The sequence below is a fragment of the Mytilus edulis genome, chromosome 4 (assembly GCF_963676685.1).
Source record: "Mytilus edulis chromosome 4, xbMytEdul2.2, whole genome shotgun sequence".
NCBI classification, from domain to species: domain Eukaryota; kingdom Metazoa; phylum Mollusca; class Bivalvia; order Mytilida; family Mytilidae; genus Mytilus; species Mytilus edulis.
In genome coordinates this window covers 67,841,185-67,868,849 of record NC_092347.1, presented here as the reverse complement: position 1 = coordinate 67,868,849, position 27,665 = coordinate 67,841,185, and the positions used below count along the sequence as shown (strand labels likewise).

Sequence of the window (27,665 nt, the reverse complement as noted above, 5' to 3'; positions counted from 1 at the left end):
TGTCAGACAACAACTACATTTTCATGGCAAAAACAAACATATGTGGTTCATAAGTGTTTCTTGTTTCTCGTTTTTATATAGATTAGACCGTTGGTTTTCCTGTTTGAATGGTTTAACACTAGTAATTTTTGGGGCCCTTTATAGCTTGCTGTTCGGTGAGAGCCAAGGCTCTGTGTTGAAGACCGTACCTTTACCTACAATGGTTTACTTTTATAAATTGTAACATATTCCTATATCTATAATTAACAAAACTAAAATACTTTGATGAATTTTAATATCATTAAACATGTTAAAGCTACATGATAAAACTTCTGTATAAAATGAACAATGGAGTAAACAAAATATACTGATATTCACATGTGTGTGGACATCATTTGAGTTCTATACAACAATGTATGATATGGTATAATGAAAAAAAGACACAGGTTATTGCATAAATGAGGACATTTCCTTACTAAATGAATAGAAAAATAAAAAGCTGAGAAAAAATTATATGAAATGTTTGTTCACAAATACAAACAATATTACATTTTATGAAGTTAGGAGTAAATATAATATGTGACTTTAAATTTTCTTTTACAGAAAACAACATTCATAACAAATGTAATATTTCTGTATAAATTATTACTGTTTGTTAGAGAGTATGTAATTATACAATTGTCAAATTAGCTTGAGGACACTTAAGGGAAATCCCTGAATCATTAATATTTTTGACAGCAGTATATTAACCACCTAATTACGAAGTCTCAATTATGACACTTTCTATATCTACTACGTCAGCTTTTAAAAAAAGATATTTATGAAGGACAAAACAGGTAATATAAATGACTGATATGTTTCTGTAACCTTTTGCTATAGTGTATGACCTTAACAAGAGCACCGATTTGACACAATTGCTTTGCATACATATGATATAAAAATCTATGGTTTATAGATTTACTGAATAAACTTGTTACATAAATAATAATTTTTGAATATAATAATCATCCTTTCACCTTTGAATTGATCTGATTAATGAATCAATGACAATTTTACATGTGAGCTTAGATTTTATTCAAGGAAATAGAAAAGTATAACCAAACATTTTTTAATGAAAGCCCTGCCCTGCCCCTTTCCCTTTCATTATCTTTGAATGACACAACTTATAAATTTAAGGATAATGATTCCTTTAATTTGTTAATTTCCAATGTGTACATGTGTGAAATTGTTTTCATTAGTGATTGAAACAATTCTTGACATGGTTCTCTATTTAGGATGAACATTTTTACTTTGCCTTTTTATATCTCAAAAAAAAAATTGACGTTTTGAATCATTCAGCTGGCTAATTTTAGATCTAGAACAAATGACATAATAATTTTAAGATTGTTTTAATGGTTTTAAATATAGTAATTACATTGTTAACATATATTGTGCATAAATGTGCACAAGATGCATTCTATAAACCTTTTGACCTATGTCTTATTAACAAAATACATCATAAATTTCATGCTGAATTGAAATAACTAATTACTCATTTTTAACATGACATACATGTAGGATGACAGAAACAATGTGACACTGTTGTCAAGGCACTATAAATGAATTTAATCCCCAAAAAACCACAGGAAATAAAACACAATATACATTAATACTCTATAATAAATGCAATACTTATGTAGAATGAAACATGTGTCTGCATAAAATGTTTTAAGTTCGGTGCTATAATACATATTAAAAGAAAATGTGGTTTGTGTAAGAATTTTATTGCTAAGGCAAAATAAAATAATATGTGTGTTTCCTATTACATCTTTGAAAATATTAGGGTAGGTAGGTAGGGAATTATTTTATTTTACAATTTTTTTTACATTGACTCTATAGGAGAGGAATTCTTACTTTAATCACACTTATTGAAAAATGACAAAATAAATCAAAGGTATGCTATTTCTAAGGTTAAAATATAGGGTAAGTAAGAAAATAGGTAACACACATATTTTTTTATTTGGCCTTAGTGTTGTACAAATCTATGGTAAATATGGGACTATTAAATATTTACATAATTTTAATTAAGGGCTACATCTGACATAGTATGGCATGACGAAAGCATGTCAATAAGCAAAAGTTCAACTAGTGTAATTCATATAACCAAAAAAAAAGACCACTGCTTGCCAAATTAAAAAGTTGGACCAATTTTATAAAGGCATTAGCCAATAGTACTTGGTAACTGTAACAGCTAATACAATTCTCATTGAATATTAATACTTGTAATGCAAGCAGAGTTTTCAAAAGTGCCCATGAAATTCAAGAGTTAAATCTAAGTATCAGGGGCGGATTCAGCCATTTTAAAAAGGGGGGGGGGGGTTCCCAACCCAGAGTAAAGGGGGGGGGGGGGGGTTCCAGCTATATGCTCCCATTCAAATGCATTGATCGGCCAAAAAAAAGGGGGGTTCCAACCCCAAGAACCCCCCTCTGGATCCGCGCCTGAGTATTTTAAGATTTGGTTTAGTTTGTGTTTATCATGTTTATTATTTAACATTTTTATTAAGATTTTTCAACTAAAGCAAAAGAAATAATCATCATACCTATATAAGGGGAAGATTAAAACAATGTAACCACAGTTATATCATGATATGCAGAATAATTATGTGGTCATACAAAAATGGGACTAAATATATATCATGAAAATGTTAAAGAAAATAAATAACAAATAATTATCCACCAATGATTACACTGGAGAAACACAAAACAAAAACAACTTTAAATACAATTTACTATGAAACTAACTTGTTGGTTGTCATTATCAAATTTTGTATTGAATTTAGTGTTAAATACCGTAAACGTGTCTCGTCTTGGTAATTATTTCTAGTAAATTTTAATGTTGGTGTAAGAAAGGATTTTTTTCTCTTTCAATTCGTGCAATTTTTAATACTGATAAGGTAAACTATATGTTTATATAATTATTTATTGAAATATATCTTGATTAAATATACTTTTCTTTTGCTAGACTAGCTAACATTGAAACATTTTATTTCTGTCATTTCAAAACATTCTTAACAAGAATTGCAGAAAAAAATTCACATGCTGCTTTTCATTGCTTGAAATATAATGTCAATATTGAAAAATGAAAGTACATATATATATAAGAAAAGTTTCAACATTACATACAATATATTTATAAAGACATTAAAGAATAATTTCTCAAAAGAAATAAAACTTTCCCAACAAATTTTTATTTACATTTGTAAAACACTATTGCACACTTCTAAAACTCATATACAACCTATATCATATAAACATGGTCAAGAATTAATTACAGTTTAACCTTGAAAAAAAACAAATTGAGCTAAATGTAATGCATGTATTCATTTCATCAACCAACATCTTAGCAGTTAATTTCCAAAATACTACTTCATGTTGAAAAGATTTGGTTGAATAATAGAGATATACTATTTTTCACAATTCCAATGTGTAAATCATCATGGAAAATATTTGAATATGCAATAATTATAATCATTGATTAAGAACTAAAACATCCAAACTGCTGGAGATTGAAAAAAAATTATCATAAAAACTTTGGAATTAACCAACCAAAAGTAAAAAAAGATTCCATATTCCTTTCAAATTTCTTATCCCACAGCAATTGAAAGTTCTTCCTATCTAACTTTCTTTTGCCAAATGCTACAAATTTGTCTAATAAATGTCAAAACTTTAGAATTTACATATATGATATAAAGATATGAACTTGACAACCTAGCCATTACAGATTATGCCCTGTACATACCAACTATCATAATTATAATGAAACTGATTGTATGTTATTGTCTATTTGATGTGGTCACCCATATTTAGAAGTTATTTTAGTGAAACTGATTGTATTGTATTGTTTATTTGTTGTGGTCACCCATATTTAAAAGTTGTTTACATGAATTAAATCTGGTCCAGATATTGTAAAATACACGTACGTACAAGGTGAAAGTTCAATATACTTAATCAAAGATATCAAATTCACCTTATTAACAATAACTTTTTCCAAATCGAAATATAAACTGTGTTATCAATAATTTGTTTTAATTTTGTTTATTTTGTTAATGTGAACAGATAAAAAGGATAGAACTTGTGCCAATCAAAATATGAACAGATAGTGATAAAGTATCTTAGTTCTACCTAATATATAACTTAGTACTTTTTTTACTGTAAAAACCATCACATGACTATCATGTGACTATTTAGTAGGTGAATACATTTTTATAAAGTTCAAAATCCTTCACTGGCAATGTTCCCTTAGATTAAAAATTTGCTGAGTTTCTAATTTACATATACATCCTATTTCAAATAACAAAAACATTTATTTGAGCTTGTCAATTTTGGCGGGTTAAAAATCTAGAATTAAAATTATCTAGAGAAACAACCGCAATTGAAATAATATTAATGTTGTACAACAAGTTATCACTGACTTACAAAAACTGCAGCATGAGAAATCACATGATTTCAATGAAAAAACTTATTTATAAAAGAGATTTTGAAAGAATAAACCTATCTGAGCGAAATGCGAAACAATTGGCGAAACATGATAAATCTATTCTCCCATTTACATATATATTCTTTAAACATGTTAAAACTAAGAATATAATATACATTTACAAACTTATACAAATACTGTTTAAGTTGAGATTCAATATTAAAACATTATTCTATCTATACATGTAATTTGGATTATTAATTTTTTTGCAATTTCAAACCAAATACTTTGTAGAATAATACAATCATGCACATTTTTATGAATTTTCTATCAATATTACCCTCCAACTGAAAAATGGCCCCTAAAAACCAATTGATTGAATAATTCCTAATATTTTATAAGAGTTAAAAAGTATTGCCAATATGAATGTAAGTAGACATAGGGTTTACATCAAAGAGACAACAACCCGAAATACAAAAAAAACAACAAATAAAGATGTTACAGAGGATTTAAAACAAAATCACAAAATACAATTGCATTTCAATGAAATGGCTATTCATATGTCATAAAATATAGAAACTTTTAACAATAATAAAGTGAGGTATTTCTATTGCATCATATAACAGTAGTCTAAACAATCACGGCACACTTAGTTAGAATACATCCTCATTTAGTGATACAATGTATTGATAAAATACTGATATAGATGTCATTAGTAAATGGTGATCTTTCAGCATGTGACTGATTAGTTTCAAAGTTATTTTAACTAGGTGTACTGTATTTTAAACAACTTCAAAAATAGCATTTCAGAATATGAAATTGTCAAAACAAAACCATTTTAAAATAGATGTTATTAAAACTAAATCATGACAATATCATACAAATGTGTGAAGCCTTTTTGTACAATGTGGTACCAAGTATCTGAATGTTGATGTTGTCATAACACATTTCCTAGAGGCAGATGTATAAAAAGTCGGTTTTAATGTTTTTGTCACTTTTTTCATACTTGTCTTTAAGACAATTACATCAATTCCTACATGCTAAAAAACACATCTTAACATAAAATACTGGTTTCAATAACTTATATTACAGTTATATGCTTCTATTGAAGTCTATGTATATATAAATATATATGTTTGTGTGCAAAAAATCCCTTTAGTAGGACCGTCCATCACCATTGCTTCATTGTAAAACTAAGAAGCATTGATCCACCCTTCTCAGTTTATATTCTGGAATAGGTACACGGGACTGTTGTTAATGTGCAATACACTTAACAAAGGTTGTGTATTAAATGCACATAATGAGAAGAACTCCTAATAAATGAGCTGTAGCATTGAGCCGTCATTAATCAATCATTGATTCAATATTACTGTACGATGCTGTTCGTGAAAATGAGTAACCTGTGAAATCTTCCACAAAACCTGACGTCGTAATATCACCTTCGCTTCCACGATGGTCCTTATTGCTACATTTCTTGAGACTTTTTCTTGAACCTCTGTTATCGTTCTTGATATAACCTTGAAACGTGTCACCATAGCTACTAGCACTATTAATTCTCCGTAACGTTGGTTTTTCTACCAATCTCTCATGGTCTAGTTTCTGAATCTCATCAAGTCTTGCTGCAATATCACAATATAATGTCAAACCATGTGATCTGAGGAATTCTGGGATAGTTCTCAAACAACTGTCTATTGGATTACATGGCTTTAGTTTTAATGATTCATCAGAATATCCTTCATCTGTATGGTCCAAATCCAAATCAACCTCAGTTAATGGAGTTGACATTTCTTTTTTCCATGGAAGAATTTCATTACTGAAGCGGACCAAGAATTTTCCGCACAATCCAATACATATGTCTTGTAAAGCCGTATCGTGACCTGGTTTGAAGAAATACTGATGTCCTGTACTGTTTAATATGATATGATTGATGTCCAGAAAGTCTCGTGAATTCCACTTGATTCTTTGTCCCCATGTCTCACCACTTTCATAGTAGTGGATCTTGAAGTCAAACTTATCTGTCAAAACATAAAAAAGATTATTATCAGCATTTAACATAAAAAGCATGCATGTTAATTGTCTCTTCAGTATCTTCTGCAATGCATTGTTATCCAGTTTTGAACCCCAAATTATCCCTACAAAATTGGTTCTGGTCGTATTTGCTTTATTTTCTCTTTGCCAAGAATAGTCTTACTTTCGACATGTATGTTAGTTAAACATGTAAGCTTAGTGTATTCAATTCAGGTTTCAAGATTTTTCCGCTTGTCAAGTGAAAATCAGAAAAAAATGACTAATTTAAAAAAAATAGGTATACAGCCTTTCCAACTTTTTGAGACCTGATATACCTCAATCTATCAAGGATTTTAGTATTGAACATCATCACTATAAAATTAGCAAATACTGTTTGATGCCAATATCAATGTGACAACTACATGTATTCACCGAAATACGTCCTCAATCCATGAAAATTGGCATCACAAAAAAATGAATGAATCTGCAGTATGTCCCAAGGTAAGCATTAAGTCTAAAAATAGTTATGGATAGTGTTCATTTTGTATCATCATTGTCATAATGGTATAAAAGTTTGTGATTAATACCTGAGCTTCTCCATTTAGCTGAACACAAACAGTAAGGTTTAGATCCACAAATTACTAGTAAGCCAAGTCTAAGATGTGGTGTTGTCTGAAAATTAAAAAAAAATCTATGCAATTCAATTCATAAATTTCATTCAATTTCATTGATTTCATCATGTATATATGTACCTAAGGATTTATGACTAATATAAGTCTATATGATATACCTATTATCCATGGGGGAGACTTCTACCTCATATATATGTAAGTAATAAATGTACCAAACTGTCCTTGAGGAAGACTATTACCACAGCAATTATGAGATGTAATTGAGTAATAAAAGAATTATAAACAATTTACGACAAATTCTCAATCATGAACAAATTTGATGAAGTTCTTACATGTACACTCATGACTATATTGTGTAAAATTCTAAAACTCATGAACAAAATCTGATGAAATATTCCATCAACAAAAGAACATGCATATTCCCTTCTTCATTTAAGGATAATAAATGCAATTCAAGACACATGCACTTTTATCAGACACTGCACTGTGCATATTATAATGCACAAACACCATTATAAATCAAGTTTAACTACATGTTGTCCAATAAACTCATCATAGATACCAGGACTAAATTTTGTATATACGCCAGACGCGCGTTTCGTCTACAAAAGACTCATCAGTGACACTTGAATCCAAAAAAGTTAAAAAGGCCAAATAAAGTACAAAGTTGCATTCCCTATCATAGTAACTCTTACTTAGACCTCCACGCATTGACTATGCACCAAAGAAACCACAGCTTCTTGAATGATTTTTCAGTGTAACCTTCACCGAGTTAAAAATTAGTATATGTACCTACCGGTACACCCCCAAAAGTACACTTAATAATGGTAATACTATCATAAATTCACTATTCTTTCTTTTTTAGTTGTAAATAATTATCAAGTGCTTGAAAAAATAAATTCAATGTACTTTCCAGTCCAAAAAGGCCAAGATCATAAGTACTAAACAGTTTCAATTTGAATAGTTTATGGTGCATTTGCTATTGGTGGATGAGATACTAACAAAGAAAGTTCAATGCCAACAAACTTGAATGTAAATCATCGTCATGAAATGTTTACAACTATACAAATTAAGAAAACAACAATAAATTTATCAAGTTATATTGTCCTGTTAAAAAAAACCACTTCTATCAATTGCTGTTTTGAAATTTTGATGGAAAATCTTGTACGTCAATAACCTATCAGTATTCGTGTACCCAACAGTACAAAGGGTCTCCGTCTGAGCTGTTTAACTCAGTACGAAGGTCTCAGTTACTTGAGGTCTGGTATTTAGGAAGACATATGATACAAAGTTTGATGAACTTTAAGGAACATCGTCATTGGTGTTTGACTTGTTTACACCAAAATATTAAACTAAAAGTACTAAAAATTTGCATTTTGGGCACAGCAATGTGTAAATCCTTCACAATTCACAACCTTGTTTGTAAACACATCAGGAGGAATATATTGTGAGAAAGGGATAACATTTCACATTAAACTTCACTGCTAATTCATCCTTTATATTTAAAATCAAAATATTGTGGGAACTTAATATGTTTTGAGATGTTTTATCGTGTCTTACGTAACACATTTGAAGCTTAGCTTGATACAGGATCATTTCACTGTTTTGCATTTCATAATATCACTTCAACCTTGATTTGTCTATCCTATTGTTATACTGGACATCAAAGGAGGCTTACCCTAACAACACTAGTACTAGAACATATGAAATTAAAACTTTAATATTATTATAAATTGACAAACACAGCTTGCACATGCAAGAAACCATTAATTTCTCATAATCTTTTTGCCAAGGACATAATTTCATTGTTGAATGCTTATACATAATACCAAATTTATAATGGTGCAATGACCTCCCCAATCAAATAAAACACTATTAACATTTTCTAACTTTCAATAGATTTGGTTTTTGCTGAAAACTTCGCAATAATCTAACACCCATCTTACGCCTCTTCGACTTTTCTATTAAATACTTCTCAATACACACACAATAGAAAGAGGCCTATAATATTAAATACAGTAGACAGTAGACTTGTAATTATATTCTGACGAGGTAAACTGAGCAAACTTTTAAATCATCATTGACTGATATGTATTACTTTTTTGCACTTGTTACAGTGACACTTCTTTATACTTTGGACATACTGTCTCTAAATTATAATATAAACTATTTAACTATTTGTGGTAGTTGGCTAATTGATTATATGTTTTACCCGTCTAAATAATGCATACAGATTTTCATATATATTTAAAGGTACATCTTCCGATGAAAAAATAAGTTCAATTTCCAATTTTCAATTTTCATATATGTCTATTCAATAATTTGGCTAAGAAATTATTTTTTGAAGAAAAAAAAACAGCCAAAAATATTTGTATTTGCTAACTAAATATAAAGGTAACTTTCCCTTCAGACATCATAATTAATATCTAAGTAAATATGTCTCTTTAAAAAAGTTACATATAGTTATTGTATGAGGATTATTTGTATGTTGCTAATTAAGGAAAGCTCTGGTCTAAATATATATCTAACCCTCAAGGAAATGTTATAAGTAAATTCAATTTATGTATAACAGTATGAACACTGATGATCTGTTGTTGTAACTGGCATTAACTAAACAGGATGTCACAAATGTACATCTTATGTCAGGAAGATATAAAACTTTTAAAGTGTGGTCAAATATATATGAATGGGGATCAATAGTTTTAACCCTTACAAAATTATCTATTTCACATTCTAAAATAGATTGAGAAAAGTCAAAAATTTAGCTGTCCAATTGACAGCACACCAAGTTTTCTGCATTATGAAGTCACTTTCAGGCTTGTTTGACTTACCAATTTCTATGCCAATCATATTCTAACAAGGACCATAACTCCTCAGTCTTGGATGAAAATTAATCATTATTGACCTTGACCTCAGTTTGTCATAGTAACAACATATTGAATTTTTAAGCATTGGTTACATTTTGTAGAAGATTCATATATATGTGTTCTTGCCAAGAAACAATTCATTAGGTGTCATTTTCCAATTTAACAAGATCAATAACTCCTTTACAGCACAAGTTAACATTGTTAATATCAAACTTTACCTCCATCTTGTTATCAGTATCAACATATTAAATAAGAAAAGGTTTGGTTAATTGGTTCAATAGGCATTGCAAGGAAAATAAAACTTGCATTTTACCACTATTTTCAATTTTTAGCCATGTCCGCCATGTTGGTTGACAAGCAGGGTTTCTAGTCACTTTTTCTGAACTAGATATATCCCTCTGATGATTGTGGTCAAGTTTGGTCAAATTTTGCTTGGAAAAGTTCAGAGGGGGTCTGATCCTGCTTATATGGTTTTATTAGATTCCACTATCCTGCTTATCATTGGAATAATAACACTTGTTATTTCACTTTGCCCTGCCAGACTTTGTTTCCCTTTTCATTCACAATAATTTGACTTTCACAAATTACGCTTAAAATAATCGGACAATCTGTGTCACGCTTAGAACTCAATGAGACCCACACTAAAGAGGATCATGTGAGCAAATAACTAGAATTCTCCCTCCGAAACTGGAAAATCCAGATAAAAATCATAAGACATGATGCCCTTAAGTTGTTTCAAATTTATGGTGATTCACAAATGTTCAATCAGAAGTTCTTGATTTATAGTGTCAGAATGAAAGCTCTCTATAAATTAATTATCGTTTAATATTTACATATAAAACCACCTTAGATTATCTAACTACAAAAACTGTAACATGTAATACATGTACAAGTACCTTCCAGCAAACTCGTAATAACTGGCTAACTTCTAGATATTACATGTTCTTGATCTATCAATGATGTAGACCAATGATGTAGACTTGAAAATGCAAGCTCAGGGATATTTTCTATTTTTAATATTGATACCATAATTGGACTATAAACTGACAGAAGACCATCAAGACACAATTGGAATAATGACATAATATGATGTATGGCTTTACATGCTATGTACTAATTTAAACTTCATGACAAGGTATCAATAAACAATAAAAAGGTTTTTAATTACACAAGGAGTTCAACTTTAGACTGATTAGGCATCCAATCCAGCAGGAAAGATAACATGCATAATCAGAATGATACCATGCTATATACTAGAACAACATGCCCACCACTATTTTTTCATGACCTAGGTATAGTTCCATAGTCAAAGCAAGTCAAAAATAAGGCTGCAAAATGTCAGAGCAATCTATAGTGCATGAAAATGAAATGAAAGAATACAAAGGTAAATGTATTTAAATATAAAAGGAGTTTAGCTTTGGACTGATTAATTGGTGCTTAGGCATCGACATGATCCAGCAGCAAACATAACATGCATAATCAGAATGATACCATAGCTTATACACTAGACCATCATGCACAGTACCATCTTTTACCTCCTAGTTCCCTAGTTAAAAGGCCCAATCAAGTAAAAAATATGGCTGTAAAATGTCAGTGCAGTGACCTACATGTAATATAATTCCTAAGTTCATGGGCTGACACATCATCTTATAAGAAATATTCAGTTTTGCATATTTTAATTCTATTAGTACTAGTCTTATTTTCCCTAATTTGGCGGGGAATTGATCTGACAGCATAAAAAGTATTAAACCCATATCACGTTTTCTGTCCATAACCATTTTAAACAAGGGATGCAAAACTGTTGAAGTCTACTAATAAATCTATCAATTGGTGTCAGACATAATTTATTAACCATAACCACAACAATGCATGTACATGCACATGGAACATGCATAGATCTCTTCCAGAAAAAACTTGAGGAAATATGATATCATACATGTATCTATTTCAAGGGCAACAAAGAACAAGTTTTCTATGATGATGGGAGTTTTAAACGACCTTGATTGGCTATATATATATATATATTTTTTCAGCACTCACACGGTCTCCACGAGAGAACAAGTGTTCTAGTCACCCAAACTCTCAAGAAACGCAATTTCAATCTAATTTCCATAATCTTGAGACAATTCATTACTGAATAAATTACATTTTTTGCTTATCTAAGGATTAAATCTCACATCAAACAAGTTATAAGGGCCATATTTCCTGTAATTTTTATTGTTTTATTCTATACTAATCAGACAGGTAAACGCAGGTAATATAAAGGTATAATATACCTGTCACGACGATGGACATTGATGGCTATACAGGTGTAAGATGACATACTATCGTTATACTGATGTGTAAATGACATCATTCTTAGGTCAGATATTCAGGAAGTTGTCTGTCACAGATACGTAGGTTAATTAGTCATTGAGCACAATGACGACAATAATTAGCACGTTAATTTTGACTGCAGCATCACAGATATGTTAGAAAATACACGTAAAATGGTCAGGTTTCCCCCCGGGTCAATTTTCTATTTCACGTTAACTTTGACTGCAGCATCACAGATTTGACTGCAGCATCACAGATATCATAGGAAATACATGTAAAATGATCAGGTTTTCCCCTCGGTCAATTTTATATTTTGCCATCTCTTTGGTCAAAAGCAATATATATTAAATGGGATTGGTCATCAGGTTTCCCCCTGGGTCAATTTTCTATTTCGCCAAAACAATATATTTTTTAAATGGGATATGATAGAAAAACAATTTTAATCTGCTTGAAACTTGTGTCTGATTCCCAGTTGAAACATAATATAAATGCATGCTTCAAGGAAATATAACACAAAGTAACAGTATTTTAAAGTCTTTTTGGCCACTGTCTTGTATACTTTATTAAACTTGGACTAATAAATTTAAATACTTTTAAAACACATTCCTTAACACTTATTCAAATATTATATGCCATATTGCATAATATAAAAAGTATTTTCTTGCTGTAAGGGATGATATACGTGTAACAGTTTTGAGGATTTCTTTCATCCGAAAAAAAAGTCTTGTATATAAATATGACACTGTACGTAAAGATCATTTGTTTCTTTAAAAAATTGAGTTTTAACATTATTTAAGGTACAATATTGAGGAGTTTGAGAATGATTTTTATTATTAATTTATTCATTCGACATTGACATTTGTCCACTGAAAACCAAATGATGACCAAGCAAATTAAAATTCACAAAATGTATTTGTACTCATCCCACCTTTTATTACTGGTATATTAAAATAGACCAAGCATTTATTAAATTCAATGTCAGATGGTATTTTTTATATGATACTCCTATCATCTTTACTTTAAATATTATCGTTTATATCAATCTTCTCATTTCAGTGTAAATTTCTCCTAACTATGGTAATTAAAATCAAATTTCTATACCTAAAAGGTTAAATATTAAGTTCCATTTAACCATGCATATAAGATGGGGTTTATTTGTCCATAAATAAAACCATTTTTCTGCCTATAGTAAGTATTCTCTCAATTTGTGTTATTCAGGCCATCATATTTTCTAATCAGATAACTGACCATGCATAGAATCTCTTGAATCTATTATTCGGCCTATAGCTTACAAATTCATAATTTATGCAGAGGAAACGGGACAAAACGTGTGTTAAATGGACAACAAGTTTGAAGCATAATATCTGTACCTTTACTTCTATTACATTGTACAAAATTATCGATGATCATCAATTCACAGATGAATAATAATGAAACATTCCGTTTGGTGTGATTATTTTTAGAAAGGTCAACTTCAGACCAAACGGTTTATGTTCTTACACTGCCTTTATATCTTTTGTTCCGATTAAGCATGGATGGTTTTTGCAGCGGGTCAAGGTTGTTAAACACCCCTAGTACTATTTGATTGTATCATTTACAGATCATTTGTATCCCGCAGCTTTTTTCTTTTTATTTGTTTGTTAGTAAACATATTCATTACGATAATCCCAAGGTCCCTTGTGTTGCAACCTATGGACACTTGTACAGATAAAGAGGACATTAATAACAGTATAAAAAGATGTTTATTTTATCGCTGATGAGACAACTCTCTACCACTGTCACATCCTAAATGACGATTATGACGTATAAGACTAACAACTACTGTATAGGTCACTGGTCAAAAGTACATTTCAAATCCTTATCATAATTGCCATGGGCCATATGGTATTCTGTTTCCTTTCTATCAAATATGATTAGTTGTGGATAAATACTTTGTACATTGATGTATGCTAGCTACAAATGTGTGTACATGTATAACATATTTTAGAGTACCAATATGCTGCAAATTTATAAAAACTTTTTTCATAGTTTCCAAAACGTTTTTTTTTTCCAAGCACAATTAACAGATAAATCTCAGATCAAATTTAGTTTACAGTAGCAGGCTCTATCCTCTATCAATATAGATTGAAGTATTTGTAAATACACTTTTAGTAGTAAAATTAATATATCAAAGAAAAGCCTTCACTTTTGTGTATTGACAAGAAAGGACCTTCTTCAGTTCAGCAGTTATATCAATAGATATTAAATAATTTAAATGACCACTTAAGAACGTTATTTAGAGCATGAAAAATAAATTTGCAAGTCTGTCATAAACATGACAAATGAAAAATGATAAATGAATTCATTAGAAGCATGGATCTTAATTATAAGGTTCACCAATTCTTATATTTTTACCAACAAAACTATTTTAAGAACAATTAAATGGATGATACTTTCAAAATAAGATATTATATTTTTTTCATTAACATATGGCACCTTTTTTGTAATTAACATATTTTTTTGATGACCCGCCAATTATTTTTTACCTTATAATGATCCCCTTTAAATGGCTTCTATTGTGTTACTTCTAAGTACATTAATTTCTACTTATTTTATAATAAAATGCTTATATTTGGGCCATGGCCTTGATATAGATCATCCTCACAAAGTGTCAATTCTAAATTCTTATCCGACTGTCTGCCAGTAATTCTACCCGTGAAATGAACATCAATACTCCCATCTAATAGTACACCAAAATGGAATGAATATGAATACCCCAAATTAAACCCACATTAAATTGGTTTTATGTTTTATTGTCCATGACCTAAAGACCGAAAGTTAATTTTGTTTCATCATAAGATGGATATTTAAAGATCTTTCTGCTGTTATCTGATGCAGGCCATCTCATTTTTCAAAGTTAAAATTTAAATTAACCTTTGTCATGTAGATTTCGATATACTTACATATGAAATTGAAATAATTTTCTAATCATGAGATATGGTTCAGTATTTAGGTACAAGGCCGGGTATTTAGCAGGATCATTACAAGCTACCTTTACACACTGTATTTTGAAAGTAGATCATTATTAACCTGCCACATACTATTTACATTTCTCTAGAGATATTGCACCTCATTTTTTCAAATATATAAATACAATATTATATGTAAGTGGAATATTTCAAGGTTGTTTTTTTTAACTCAAATTGAATGGTATACATACATCTGGTAGTGTTTCCAATCTCTCCACAACAGGAAGTATACAGGCTATTGGCTTATTAGAGGAGGCCATTCTGATCTGGATACCGGACGGCAGTTCAGAAGCGCCTGAGCATGGTCGTACAGACCAACAATCCAAAACTCCTGATCTTAAATAATTCACCATTCTAATAAAAAATAAAAGAAACATAGGTTAATTTGTGCTATCAGATCTTATGTACAGAAAACCAAAAATTTTGTATGATGGCAGTGTCAGGAATATTAGGAATGGGATTTATTTAAAAGAGGGATGAAAGATACCAGAGGGAGTCACGGAGAAGCACAGTTAATTCAGAAATTATTATGAGGTTTTATATTGTGAAAAACGTAACTTGGTGAATATTGCAATAATAAAAACTTGCATTCTGATATCTGTATGAAAACAAATGAAGTTTCAGCTTGTTCAATGACCTTGAGCTTGGATGATTTTGAAAAGAAAAGAAATTTCAGACAAGAGCTTCAGGGTATCTACAAGCATGATAAGTTTAAATCAGATTATTATCTCCCATCATTACAGTATGTTGGTATTTTCATATTGGTATCTGACCTTGAAATAAAATAAGCTTCAAACTTTCTTCATGGACAAATACAATGGAGACAAAATTAGACGAATATACATGTATGACGCAGGACTAATGCTCTTGATTTTGAACAAGTTTAAATTGCTTTGGTCAATTAAAGACCTTGGTGTCTAACTTGTCAATTAAAAAGGGATCATCAAAAATTCAGTATTAAATTAAATATTTACTTCTGTGAGCTGGCTATATAGCTTCTGTGTTTCACCACTTCTTCATCATTGAATTTTGACATTGGAGGAAAGGTAGTTGGATCACCTAACATTTCCAATAAAGTCTGTGAACTTCTAAACGGTTTGTCTATAGAGATTGGCCGCAGCCACAGTGATGGATTTCCGCTACTTTCTTCGATCAAACCAAGTTTAAGTTTGATGGTCATGTGATGAGCATAACCATCTAAACTAAAGTTCAGTCTCACATGATTTGTGATCACAGAGTCAAGTGGAAGTCCAATTCCTACTCCATTGTTTTTGGCGAGGACAAAACAATCGGTAACATTTCCCACAGGTGATGTTAAAGTCTCAGAGCTAAACACGCTCATTTTCTTTGTCTTGAATACAGTCATGCCAAAATTTAGATTGACACGATCCCCAGGGGCGTATGGGAATGTAATCAAGTGATCCTGCCCTTTTTTTAATGGCCATGTCCATTTCTTGCCATTACGGACAAGTTCCTTTTCCAACAGATCTGTTTCAGTTTGGTAGTTATCTTGGTATGAAAATGATAACTTGACGTCCAATAATTTCACTTTCTTTGGTACTCTGTTACGATAAATCTCAAATGATGTAACACCAACTAACAATTGTTTGGCATGAGATTGTCGTAGAATAGCGTTGTTGTAGTTCTTCTGAATAGGGGTGAAGGGGTTTTCAAAATCCATAATAAGATTCTCGAGGGAGAGTGAAGCAGAATGCCTACGCTCCTTCATCGTGCTGGAAAGTTTGGGCCTCATTTAAATCTGGTAAATGTCTGCAAGTCCTACAAAATACAAAAATCAAGAATTAAAACATAATTAGTGCATATAGACCAAAAAGAAGAACAGAAAGTGCCTAAACATTTTTTTTGAATTTTCCCCAAGACCATGTCAGACTTTCCAAATTTCCAAAGCCTGCAACATTTTGTTTTTACATTAGATAGTTGAATCAACTGAAGACTAAAAGGTATTAGAAAATAAATGAATGTTTTTGTACATCCTGCTAGTGCCATTTGCAAAATATGTGGACAATGTATAGACTCATCATTCTTCATTCTCTACAACTGCAATGCTAATACATGACTCATCAATATTATCATTGGCCAATGTACAATGTAGCCAGGAAATCATCACAGCAACACAGACTATTCTTTCTCTCAATTATTATATCATGACCTTTTACAATATCTGCATGTGAATTTACATTTTACCATATCACAACATTAATCATTCCATCAGAATATACTGATCAGCAATTTGCCCAACCAAAAGTTCTATTAATGACACCAACACACTAAAATGTATAAGCAGACAACCTGTGTAATACATGTATTTATGACATAGAAGTCACAACTTTATGGCTTTTTACATAATATCATGTAAGATATTTACAACTTATTATTAGGAGAGAAACTAATTGCTCTTCAATTTGACATGGACATGTTCTGAATTCAAATCTTTATATTATAACAGTTCTATAAAGTTTTACTTCTTTACCATGTGTACTCAATTATACCGTTGCTCTGCAAAATGTTCTATTACCCTCTTACTTTCAATGTGACATTGTTAAACTAATGTTACCATAGATGTAACATGTATACAGATTTTGTACATCTACGGTTTTACTATCAACAGTTTCTTCAAACCTGCAATCAACAATTCTTTTCTTAATTTCAAATTTCAAATATTGAGTCAATGTAATGAAAACAGGCCTTTCATATTTCTATTTGAATTCTATGTATAAGTTCCAGTAAATCAATCCCTGTATATAAAGGGAATACCTTTGAAATTCTTACAAAAATTCAAAACAAAAAAAGAAATTTTCCGAACGAAGAACATATATGATTATAACAAAGAATGCAAACAAAAAAATAAGCAGAGATCCAAAGGGCCATTTTATAAATTCTCTGTTCGCAGAGTTTGCGAAAAGTGGCGGTCCTCAGGATTTTACCATCAAAATTTTGCATAGGACTGACACAATTTTAGTATTTTTCAATAGAATTGATAGTGAGGACCAGCAGATTTTCTTCAAGGACCACCAGGGGGAAAAAGATTTCGCTAACACTGCTGTTGGTCCTTTATAGCACAGCTTATTTGTTTACAATGTTATAAACTATAATTTAAATGCTTATTCTGTTTGTTCCTTGTACCAATTACAAATAGGTTTTATGGTTCCTCTCACGGCTCTCAATTCACTTTAAGCTTTAGTCTAGTCTAGTCATGTATGATGGGCTCATTTCAAACCCAAGTGCTATTATTCTATCCAACTTGTCTTAATTAAAAAAAAGCTTTTTTTGCCATGAAGGTCTATTATTTCTAATTACAAGTTATATTTTCAGCATGCAAATTTTACAATTTAAATTCCATTATGTTCCTCTATTACCTATATTAACAAATCTTATTTTCTTCAACATCTTTTCATCTTAACCATGTTAACAAAGTTCAATCTCAAAACAGACTTAAACTCTAAAATGTGACATAAATCTGATGCAAGGTGAACAAACCCATTTCCATATTGGATACAAACAAGACAAAATCTATCTTTTTGACAAGATTGACTAAAATAGGCAATCTAATTACACCTCTATTTTGTTAAACTTACAACATCCCTCCCTAATAGTTTCCTGTTTGTCAAGCCTACATGCTACTGGATTTGTTGTGTATATTTGTTACAGACCAATGTTTACATGGTTAAGTAATTTGTAGCTCTAACAAGTTTGTAAAAGATTAGGTTAAATGTTAAAAAATAATTTAAGGTTATAAGAACACAATTAATCGTAATGCATTTTGCATAGAGAACCAGTGTTGTTCCATATTTAATTTCCTGAAGAATACAGAAACTCAAAAAAATGTGTATCAATTCCTTATACTAGAGATGTCATCATTGCATAACAGCCATATATCCAATGGGCACAAGTAGCCTGGGATCCGGCCCAATCTAGCTGCGCGTCGTAAGGGCCAGGGGGGGAACAAATACCATGTGAGCGATTCAGTGCCAGTTGACTCTGAATCTAAAGTGAGGCTGAATAAATATTTGCATAAATTTTGATGTTTGATGTAAACCAGCACAATTGGAATCCAATTGACACCTTGGACATGTGAAATCTTAAACTTTTAACTTTCTCACCAGGCGATTGCAGATAAGAATTAACCCTTTTCTGCTTACTAATTATCATCATACTACTAATTAAAGAACCTTAGTGAGCACGCTCACATACCCCACGTCCCCACATTGTCATTGGAGAAATTAAATAAGTACAAGAAAAAAAAATTGTATAAAAAAAATATTGAATAATAATTTCCTGTCAATATACATAGTATGTCCTTATTATCTACAAAATTTCATGAAATTCTGTTGTGTGTTTTCAGAGGAGTTGAGATGACAAACTGTTGCAGAAGTACATTGAAGCAAATAAGTTCACAGGGGCTTAACTCCTAGAAAAAAAATTGAACCGTAATTTCCTGTTGATATGCACATCTACATAGTATGTCCTTATTATCTACAAAGTTTCGTGAAATTCTGTTGGGTGGTTTGAGAGGAGTTGCGATGACAAACTGTTGCAGTAGTGCATTAAAGTAAATAAGTTCAAAGGGGCGTAACTCCTAGAAAAAAAATTGAATCGCAATTTCCCGTCGATATGCACAACTACATAGTATGTCCTTATTATCTGAAAAGGTTTCGTGAAATTCTGTTGTGTGGTTTGAGAGGAGTTGTGATGACAAACTGTTGCAGTAGTACATTAAAGTAAATAAGTTCAAAGGGGCGTAACTCCTAGAAAAAAAATTGAATCGCAATTTCCCGGTGATATGCACAACAACATAGTATGTCCTTATTATCTGAAAAGGTTTTGTGAAATTCTGTTGTGTGGTTTGAGAGGAATTGGGATGACAAACTGTTGCAGTAATACATTAAAGTAAATAAGTTCAAAGGGGCGTAACTCCTAGAAAAAAAATTGAATCGCAATTTCCCGGTGATATGCACAACAACATAGTATGTCCTTATTATCTGAAAAGGTTTCGTGAAATTCTGTTGTGTGGTTTGAGAGGAGTTGCGATGACAAGAAACAGGACTGACGGACGGACGGACTGACGAACGGACAGACTGACGGGTCAAAAACATTATACCCTCCGCAACTTCGTTGCGTGGGGTATAATTAGATATGATAACACTATACATCAATTCATAAAGAAAAATAATTACAGTCTAATTTTTACTAATTGATGTTAAACAAGAATTGATTGAATACAGATGTAAAACAAACATTGAGGACAAAATTAGTATTAACCAATCATTGACAGGCAGTACATTGATACACGCCTGGCTATACTGACAAGATTAGCCAGGACCCCAGGCTATGGGCACAAGTTGACGTAAAAGAGAGTGAAATAAAAAAAAAAAAAGTGAATATTTTGTTGGTTCATGAAAAAGGCAAATTTTTTAAGACTCCTACATGCAGAAATTTAATAAAATTTTAGATACTTTGAAAATTTGAGTTTGATTTTCTAGATTTTTTTTAAACTTAATTGAATAATCTTTTCAGTAAAAGTAATTACAATTCAGTATCATCCACTCAGAAGCTGTACAAGATTCTATTAGGAGTACCATCTGGTTTGTCTTCAGGGAAAAAACTTGCCAAATGTAACACTTTGCACTCTAGTAACCTTATATACTTACAATAAACCAAGGCTTGATGTATAAGGTTTGGGTTATGCTTATTGTTGAAGGTTGTGCATTGACCTACAGTTGCTTTTCTCCATGCCAATTGAACTCTTGATTGAAGTAATCTCCTGATTTCTATAAAATTCTCTTTGAAGGACAAAGAATTTTGATTGGACTTTTCAGCAATTTCAATATAGAAGTGATGATAGTTTTAATTATAAGCACTAGTAAATAAGCTGTAGTCATAGTTACTCAGGGTCATGATTACTTAATTTAGTATTATTTCTATTCTGATGACCCAAAGAGCTGTAGTCTAAATTGCAACAGTGTGCCAATGACAATGGAACAAAGATTATAAAGAAGCAAAAATTGAAAAATATCATATGCCCGGAATAATTCACATTAATTTACATAATTCATTTTTTTGGCATCTCTTCAAACACAAAGATGCTGATGTTTATAGCAAAATATTTGAACATCAGACTAAGAATTTTGCTGACTAAACAAAAACAGTATCAGACAAATTTAATCTTGTTGTTGTTGTCACAACATTATTAATGCAAATATACAGGACAAAATATATACAATGTATACATCACATAGAATGATAAACAGGTGGTGTCAAAAGGTTAGACGTGTTGGACAGTGTTCTTTTGAAGAACAATTCTTCTGATTACCATAACATATAAGTCTTAATTAGATTATCCCTTCTTTATCTTTGTTATCTTATTATCATGATTATAAGAATTATGATTAAAAATTATCTGATAAGATTACAAACTTAGTCTAAATTAATAATTGTTTGTAAATCTGTCCCAAAATTAAATTTACTTTTAAAAAAATTTCACTGTCATACTTGCTAAATGCGGACTCTGCAAGATTTGTATCAATAACAAATAAATATAAATCCCTTATTTTCATGATTTGGAAAAAGAAATATATAGGGTATAAAAATAAACTTGATAACTGTGATGATGATCTTCACTTGTAAAAAAAAAAAATCCCTGACAAAGCAATTAGTTTCAAATACTCATTTACAAAATTCATGATCTGAAATATGTAATATTACAAAAGCTGCTTAATAGCATGTTACATCTTCATAAATAAAAACAGTTGCTTTCTTTGAATTTTTCAATCAAAAGGCAAGAGTATCATAATTAACAGTCCTGCACATTATATACCTAATGAATGAATAAAGAAAACACATCTACATGAAAGAAATTAATAAATAACTGTACCTTTTTTTCGAATTTTGTTTCCCAAAAACTAATCAAAACTTTATTAAATAAAAGTTATCTATTAGACTTTTTAACACAATATTCCCCTAGAACTGGACCAAAGAGACCAACAATCTGTCTGGTGAAATGGGAAAGTTAAAGTCTCTTTTTATATTCCTGCTCAGTCAGGTGGATCTCCTTCAACAGCTGATCGACAGTTGACAATGTGAAAGTACAATCCTAGCCCGGTAAAATATAAGGTAACAGTTTAAACTTTGGTATCAGTCTTGTTATAAATTATACCAAGACTTATTCAACCATAGGGCAAATTGATGTATTTCACTAGATCCAAAAATAGTAATTTTACCTCTAATTTTAGAAATATGTCTTCAGGACAAATATGACAAGCTATAAATATGGGAGATAACAGAATCAAGAGTTGTAGAGTAGACCATGAAGTTTAGTAACTTATATGTTAAATCGAAACATTATGTTGGAGGTTGACCTATGCTTGACTTCACACATACACGAGATCAGGTGAATGATAGATAATGTACATAATCTTGTGTTCAGATTATATCATTTATAATGTAAAAAATTGAACATACATGTAAAACAAATTGCGAACATGAACAAATTTTTTAAAATCTGATATTTCTTACTCTCTGGCCATGGTCCTCTATTTTTAAAATGATCAAATAAAACCATTATGTTCTAAATCCATTTCATTTAAACAAGGGGCTCAAGGCCATAGGAGAGTTTGTACAGTTGAAGAGAAAACAGCATTTAATTTCCTGAATAACCAGTTTTGGTTTATGTCGTAATTCTGTACTTTTACCCTTCTACGTATACACAACTGATTAGTACCACATCAGTAAGCTTTGTTTTTTAATTGAATTCTGTAAATAATTGTGAGGTTTCATTACTGCAAATCATGCAACTGGGCAAATAATGCAATAATAAGAACTGAAATACTGATACAATGTATCTGACACATATATACAATGTATATGTATGCAGCTTTTCCAAAATCCTCAATCTAGAATTTTGTCCATTCTTCAAAAATCCCAATAAATGCATGCAAAAATTTCCTAATTCACATTTTACAGCAAGTCAATACATATTGAAACAAGAGATAATAAAACCTTGCAAAGTTATCAAAGATGGTCTATAGTAATAATTAGCTTCATGTAACTAAACCAGCTCAGCCATTTTCTGCCAACATTAACTATTAATTGTGATGTCGATGCACCCCTAATAACTTACACTTGAAGCATTTAATCCTTATATAAGTGCATTATCATAAAGCTAAAGGCATCAAGAACAAAACAATTGAGAAAAAATTCAAATGCATTGTCATAAATTAAAATGTCTAGATAACAGAAATTTTAAAATAACACATACCTGATAATAAGGACCAATTCATGTTGAATATTATAGCACAATTCCTCAGCATTAAAAGTTCATTTCAATAAATCATTTTCTGAATATACTGTATGCATGACATTTCATTATTTACAAACTCCAACATCAAACAAAGTCCAAAATGACCATAATGATTTTGAGATTACCTGTTCAAATGAGCACCTATACAAGTAATGCTTGATCAATTTTCAATACCAGGGGATAATAAATCTTTATTATGTATGGACAATCACCTGGACTGGACAGTTCAATGAGTGAACAGCCTCTAGGGATTAACTGAGGAATCAATGAACCAAATTATTTGAGACAAAGGTGTGAGAGTGTTTAATTTGTTCTGAGTTATCTCCCCTCAATAGTTGGTTGACCATGTATTAATCAAATTGTGTATTGTTCTTTTATTAAATGGTCTTAAAATAAGTTCAGGTGTTGTAATAGTTTGAAGAAATGTTAAATAAAAATTCTTTGTAGAAATTGAATGTTGAAACACAACAAATCGATAAATTTCATAAGAAACTAAAAATAGATGTCAACAAAACCATCAAAGCATTACAAATGTACATCGTACAGTCTTCAAACGTTTAAGGTATTTCAATAAAATGTCAAATAAAATGCCTTTTAGAAATCAAAAGTTGAAACAAAATATTTTGATAAATTTCATAACAAACTAAAAATAGATGTAAACAAAACAATCAAAGTATGACAAATACATGTATAAAAGTGTTCATTTCTAAAAACCCAATATCGTTATAAATCTATATCGGTAAATTATACAGAAAAACACAGCTGAGGGGGATTTAAAAAATATGTATTACCGAAGTTACACAACAATAATTTTAGGGTGTTTACACAATCAAATGCATTTATGCAGGGAATATATATTTCTTGAAAGACTTTTTGTAAACAAATAGTCTCCTTTCTATGTTGCCTTTATGCTTTACCAATGAAGTGATACGTTTATATAACCGTTTACCTTATACTATGCTTTAACATCTAATATTTTTAATATATTGAAGGCCAAGTCCAATTGAATTCAAACTTTTCTTTATAAGATCAAATTCCTTTATTGACTCATTTTCATTGACTCATTTTTGGAATTGAATATCAACATTTATAGAGGACAAGATGTACAATTTTTGTAAATTTTTTGAAAAAATGAACTTGAGATTATTGAAGGATAGTTTTTGTATAGTACATGTATCATGCTTAATAAATTAGAAAATCATGCTTTATTATTTCCATACCTGAAAAGTCCTCTGGACTTGTGACAGACAGATATATTAAACCAGGCATTCCTATCAAATTGAATATTATTTTAAAATATTTTTTCACTTTTTTTGTACTAAAGTGGCCACATTTAGAAAAGACACAATATTTCTCTCCTCTGTAGCTGAACATTCACAATAGCCTAAATTAACATCATATACAATGTAAATATTTTGAAAAAAATCATGGCCAGAAGGTTGAGTGGGTGCAAAAACCAAAATTTTCTGAGTCATCAACATTCATGTGGTCAGTTCTAATACAGGTACATACAGTCTTTGTCAGAAAGTTATATACATCAATTTACCTGTTGGGGTATTAATCTCACCACTGATTCTCCATGATGTCATGGGTTAATATGTTCAAGATAGTTTGATCCAAAATATCAAACGAATAAGAATTTTAATCCATAAATCTCATACAAAACTGAATAAAATTATGTCAAAACAAACACAATAATGTTTCAATTTTAAGTGTTATTGTATACAACTAGTAGTCTGTTGTTATTTATGTATTATTGTCATTTTGTTTATTTTCTTTGGTTACATCTTCTGACATCAGACTCGGATTTCTCTTGAACTGAATTTTAATGTGCGTATTGTTATGCGTTTACTTTACTACATTGGTTAGAGGTATAGGGGGAGGGTTGAGATCTCACAAACATGTTTAACCCCGCCGCATTTTTGCGCCTGTCCCAAGTCAGGAGCCTCTGGCCTTTGTTAGTCTTGTATTATTTTAATTTTAGTTTCTTGTGTACAATTTGGAAATTAGTATGGCGTTCATTATCACTGGACTAGTATATATTTGTTTAGGGGCCAGCTGAAGGACGCCTCCGGGTGCGGGAATTTCTCGCTACATTGAAGACCTGTTGGTGACCCTCTGCTGTTGTTTTTTATTTGGGCGGGTTGTTGTCTCTTTGACACATTCCCCATTTCCATTCTCAATTTTACACATTGTTATAACAAGCTTTAAAACTTAAATGATGTTAATATATGTTAATTTTTACATTATATTTTTAAAAAACTTTTCATTTCAAAGGAATTTCTGTTAAGTTGGGTTTCATCCAAGGTTTTGTACACAAAAAGGATGAAAAGGTACATTCCACTATATATATGTCTGGCAATGAAAAAGACAGGTCCTAATTATATTTTACCTCACAGTTTTGGTAAAATTATGAGGAAAGCAACAAAAAATACAAGAGTACAAATCAATAAATCAATTATAGATGAGGGTTTGGATGGGGTTAAATGATTAGAGAATAATGCCCTTAAAAAATGAAGATTAGAGAAAAAAGGGGTAAATATTTTTGAAGATTAGAGAAAAAAGGGGTAAATTTTTTAAGGATTAGAGAAAAAAGGGGTGAAAATTAAATGTTTACAGAATAACAGACCCCCCATCCAGACCCTCATAGATCTCACTTTTAGTTGAATAATCCATAACAGTACAGAGGACATAAACTTTTAGTTATGCAAAAGTTAGATAACTCTGTCAGATCAAAAGTTTCAAAGTTTTGCATATTGTCATTCAAGGAACTGGCATTCGTACATCAGAAACACAAAAATTGTATTTTAATTGAGAAAAAAACTTATGAAATGATTTCAAAATCATAGTCTTTATAAACAATGTTGTTAGAAGACACCAAAAAAATAACACTTTTAGGAAATAAAATGCTCTTTTTGGTGATTTTGAAGGACCCTATATGTATTGTCTCTACATTATTCTACATTGTATCAGGAACAAATATGTTAGACATACTGTTCCCAGATTGTATTGATTTAGAGGAATGACAAAATGAATGACAAGGAATCTTACCTCTAATGGGACGGAAATTGATTCAAGATAACATTAATGCATCTTATAAATTTCACAATTATCTGGACTAGGAACTATGGACTAGTACTAAAATATATCTTTATACTGAATGATCAAATAATATCGAAATGTAACTGTTGAAATCTGCTTTAATCCTGAACAGTTGTTGTTAGCATTTCGAGACTGCCAGACGGTTCCTGCTTTTTAAAATTCATCATATTTTGAACAACTTTTCTAAAAGAAGGGTCCACTTATTTTCAAAAATAAAAAAGAGTAAGCATTTGTTCAATAGAATACCAGATGGATGTATTCGTTCAAGATTGTGTGAAAATGTTCTGCAAATAATGTAAACATGTGCCCTTTTGTACAAAGAAGTGGGTTTTTTTTAAACACTTGAATTCGACCCCTCATTAAATGAATAGTCATTTCATCAAACGTTATGAAATCAAATAATGAAAACAGATTGCAAAAAACTTCTGTCGAGACAGATATGTAGGTTAGAACTGTTCTTCTGATATGGTTGTCAGAGTAGGAAACAGAAACAGATCCCAATATTCGGGCAATAGTTTGTAAACAAAGTTACTGTTCGATCAAAGGGCACCTGCTGTCGTTCCCGGTGTTGTTTATTGTTCAAGTACAATTTCACTAAAGTTATGTTTTATGACTGTTTGTTAGTAAATGAGTTCATAGGAATATATATTGGGTTATAATGATCCTCAACTTACTTTATTTTCTTTCGTTTTGTCTTCATTCTTGCTGTGTGTGTATTTTTAAATTGTAAAATTTTTAACTTCTGCACTTCCGGTTGGTACCTTGACCTGAATAAGTTCCAAATATGGATATCACGTGACTGTGATTCATTATTACTTTTTACAGGTGTGAAATTTATACATTATTGGAGAAAAATTGCGGGGGTACATTAAAATACCTTCACATTTTTTGGATTGCTTTTTAATTTTTCAATAAAAACATGGGCAGCAAATAGGGATTAAAGAACAAGCACGGCACAAAAAAGTCGTATATATATATTAT

The 27,665-nt window shown here is 30.7% G+C and overlaps 1 protein-coding gene across 6 annotated transcripts in view; it reads right to left on the bottom strand.

Annotated features, from left to right (window-relative positions):
* Positions 1–257: 257 nt before the first annotated feature.
* LOC139520304 (uncharacterized) overlaps positions 258–27,665 on the bottom strand; it is a 41,778-nt gene continuing 14,370 nt past the window's right edge. Inside the window, exons 1-6 of one of the 6 annotated variants that reach the window (XR_011663858.1) lie at positions 27,359–27,464; positions 16,240–17,044; positions 15,457–15,619; positions 7,030–7,114; positions 2,458–6,450; positions 258–2,290 (exon numbers count right to left, since the gene is read on the bottom strand). Coding sequence is in view for 4 of the 6 variants with exons in the window: in XM_071312837.1 (XP_071168938.1) it covers positions 5,780–6,450; positions 7,030–7,114; positions 15,457–15,619; positions 16,240–17,018 (1,698 nt within the window). In the remaining 2 variants the exon portion in view is untranslated. Of the gene's footprint in view, positions 6,451–7,029; positions 7,115–15,456; positions 15,620–16,239; positions 17,045–22,157; positions 22,385–23,540; positions 23,694–27,358; positions 27,465–27,665 lie in introns of those variants that run through there. The other 5 variants (XR_011663857.1, XM_071312837.1, XM_071312834.1 and 2 more) reach the window with 5 other exon arrangements.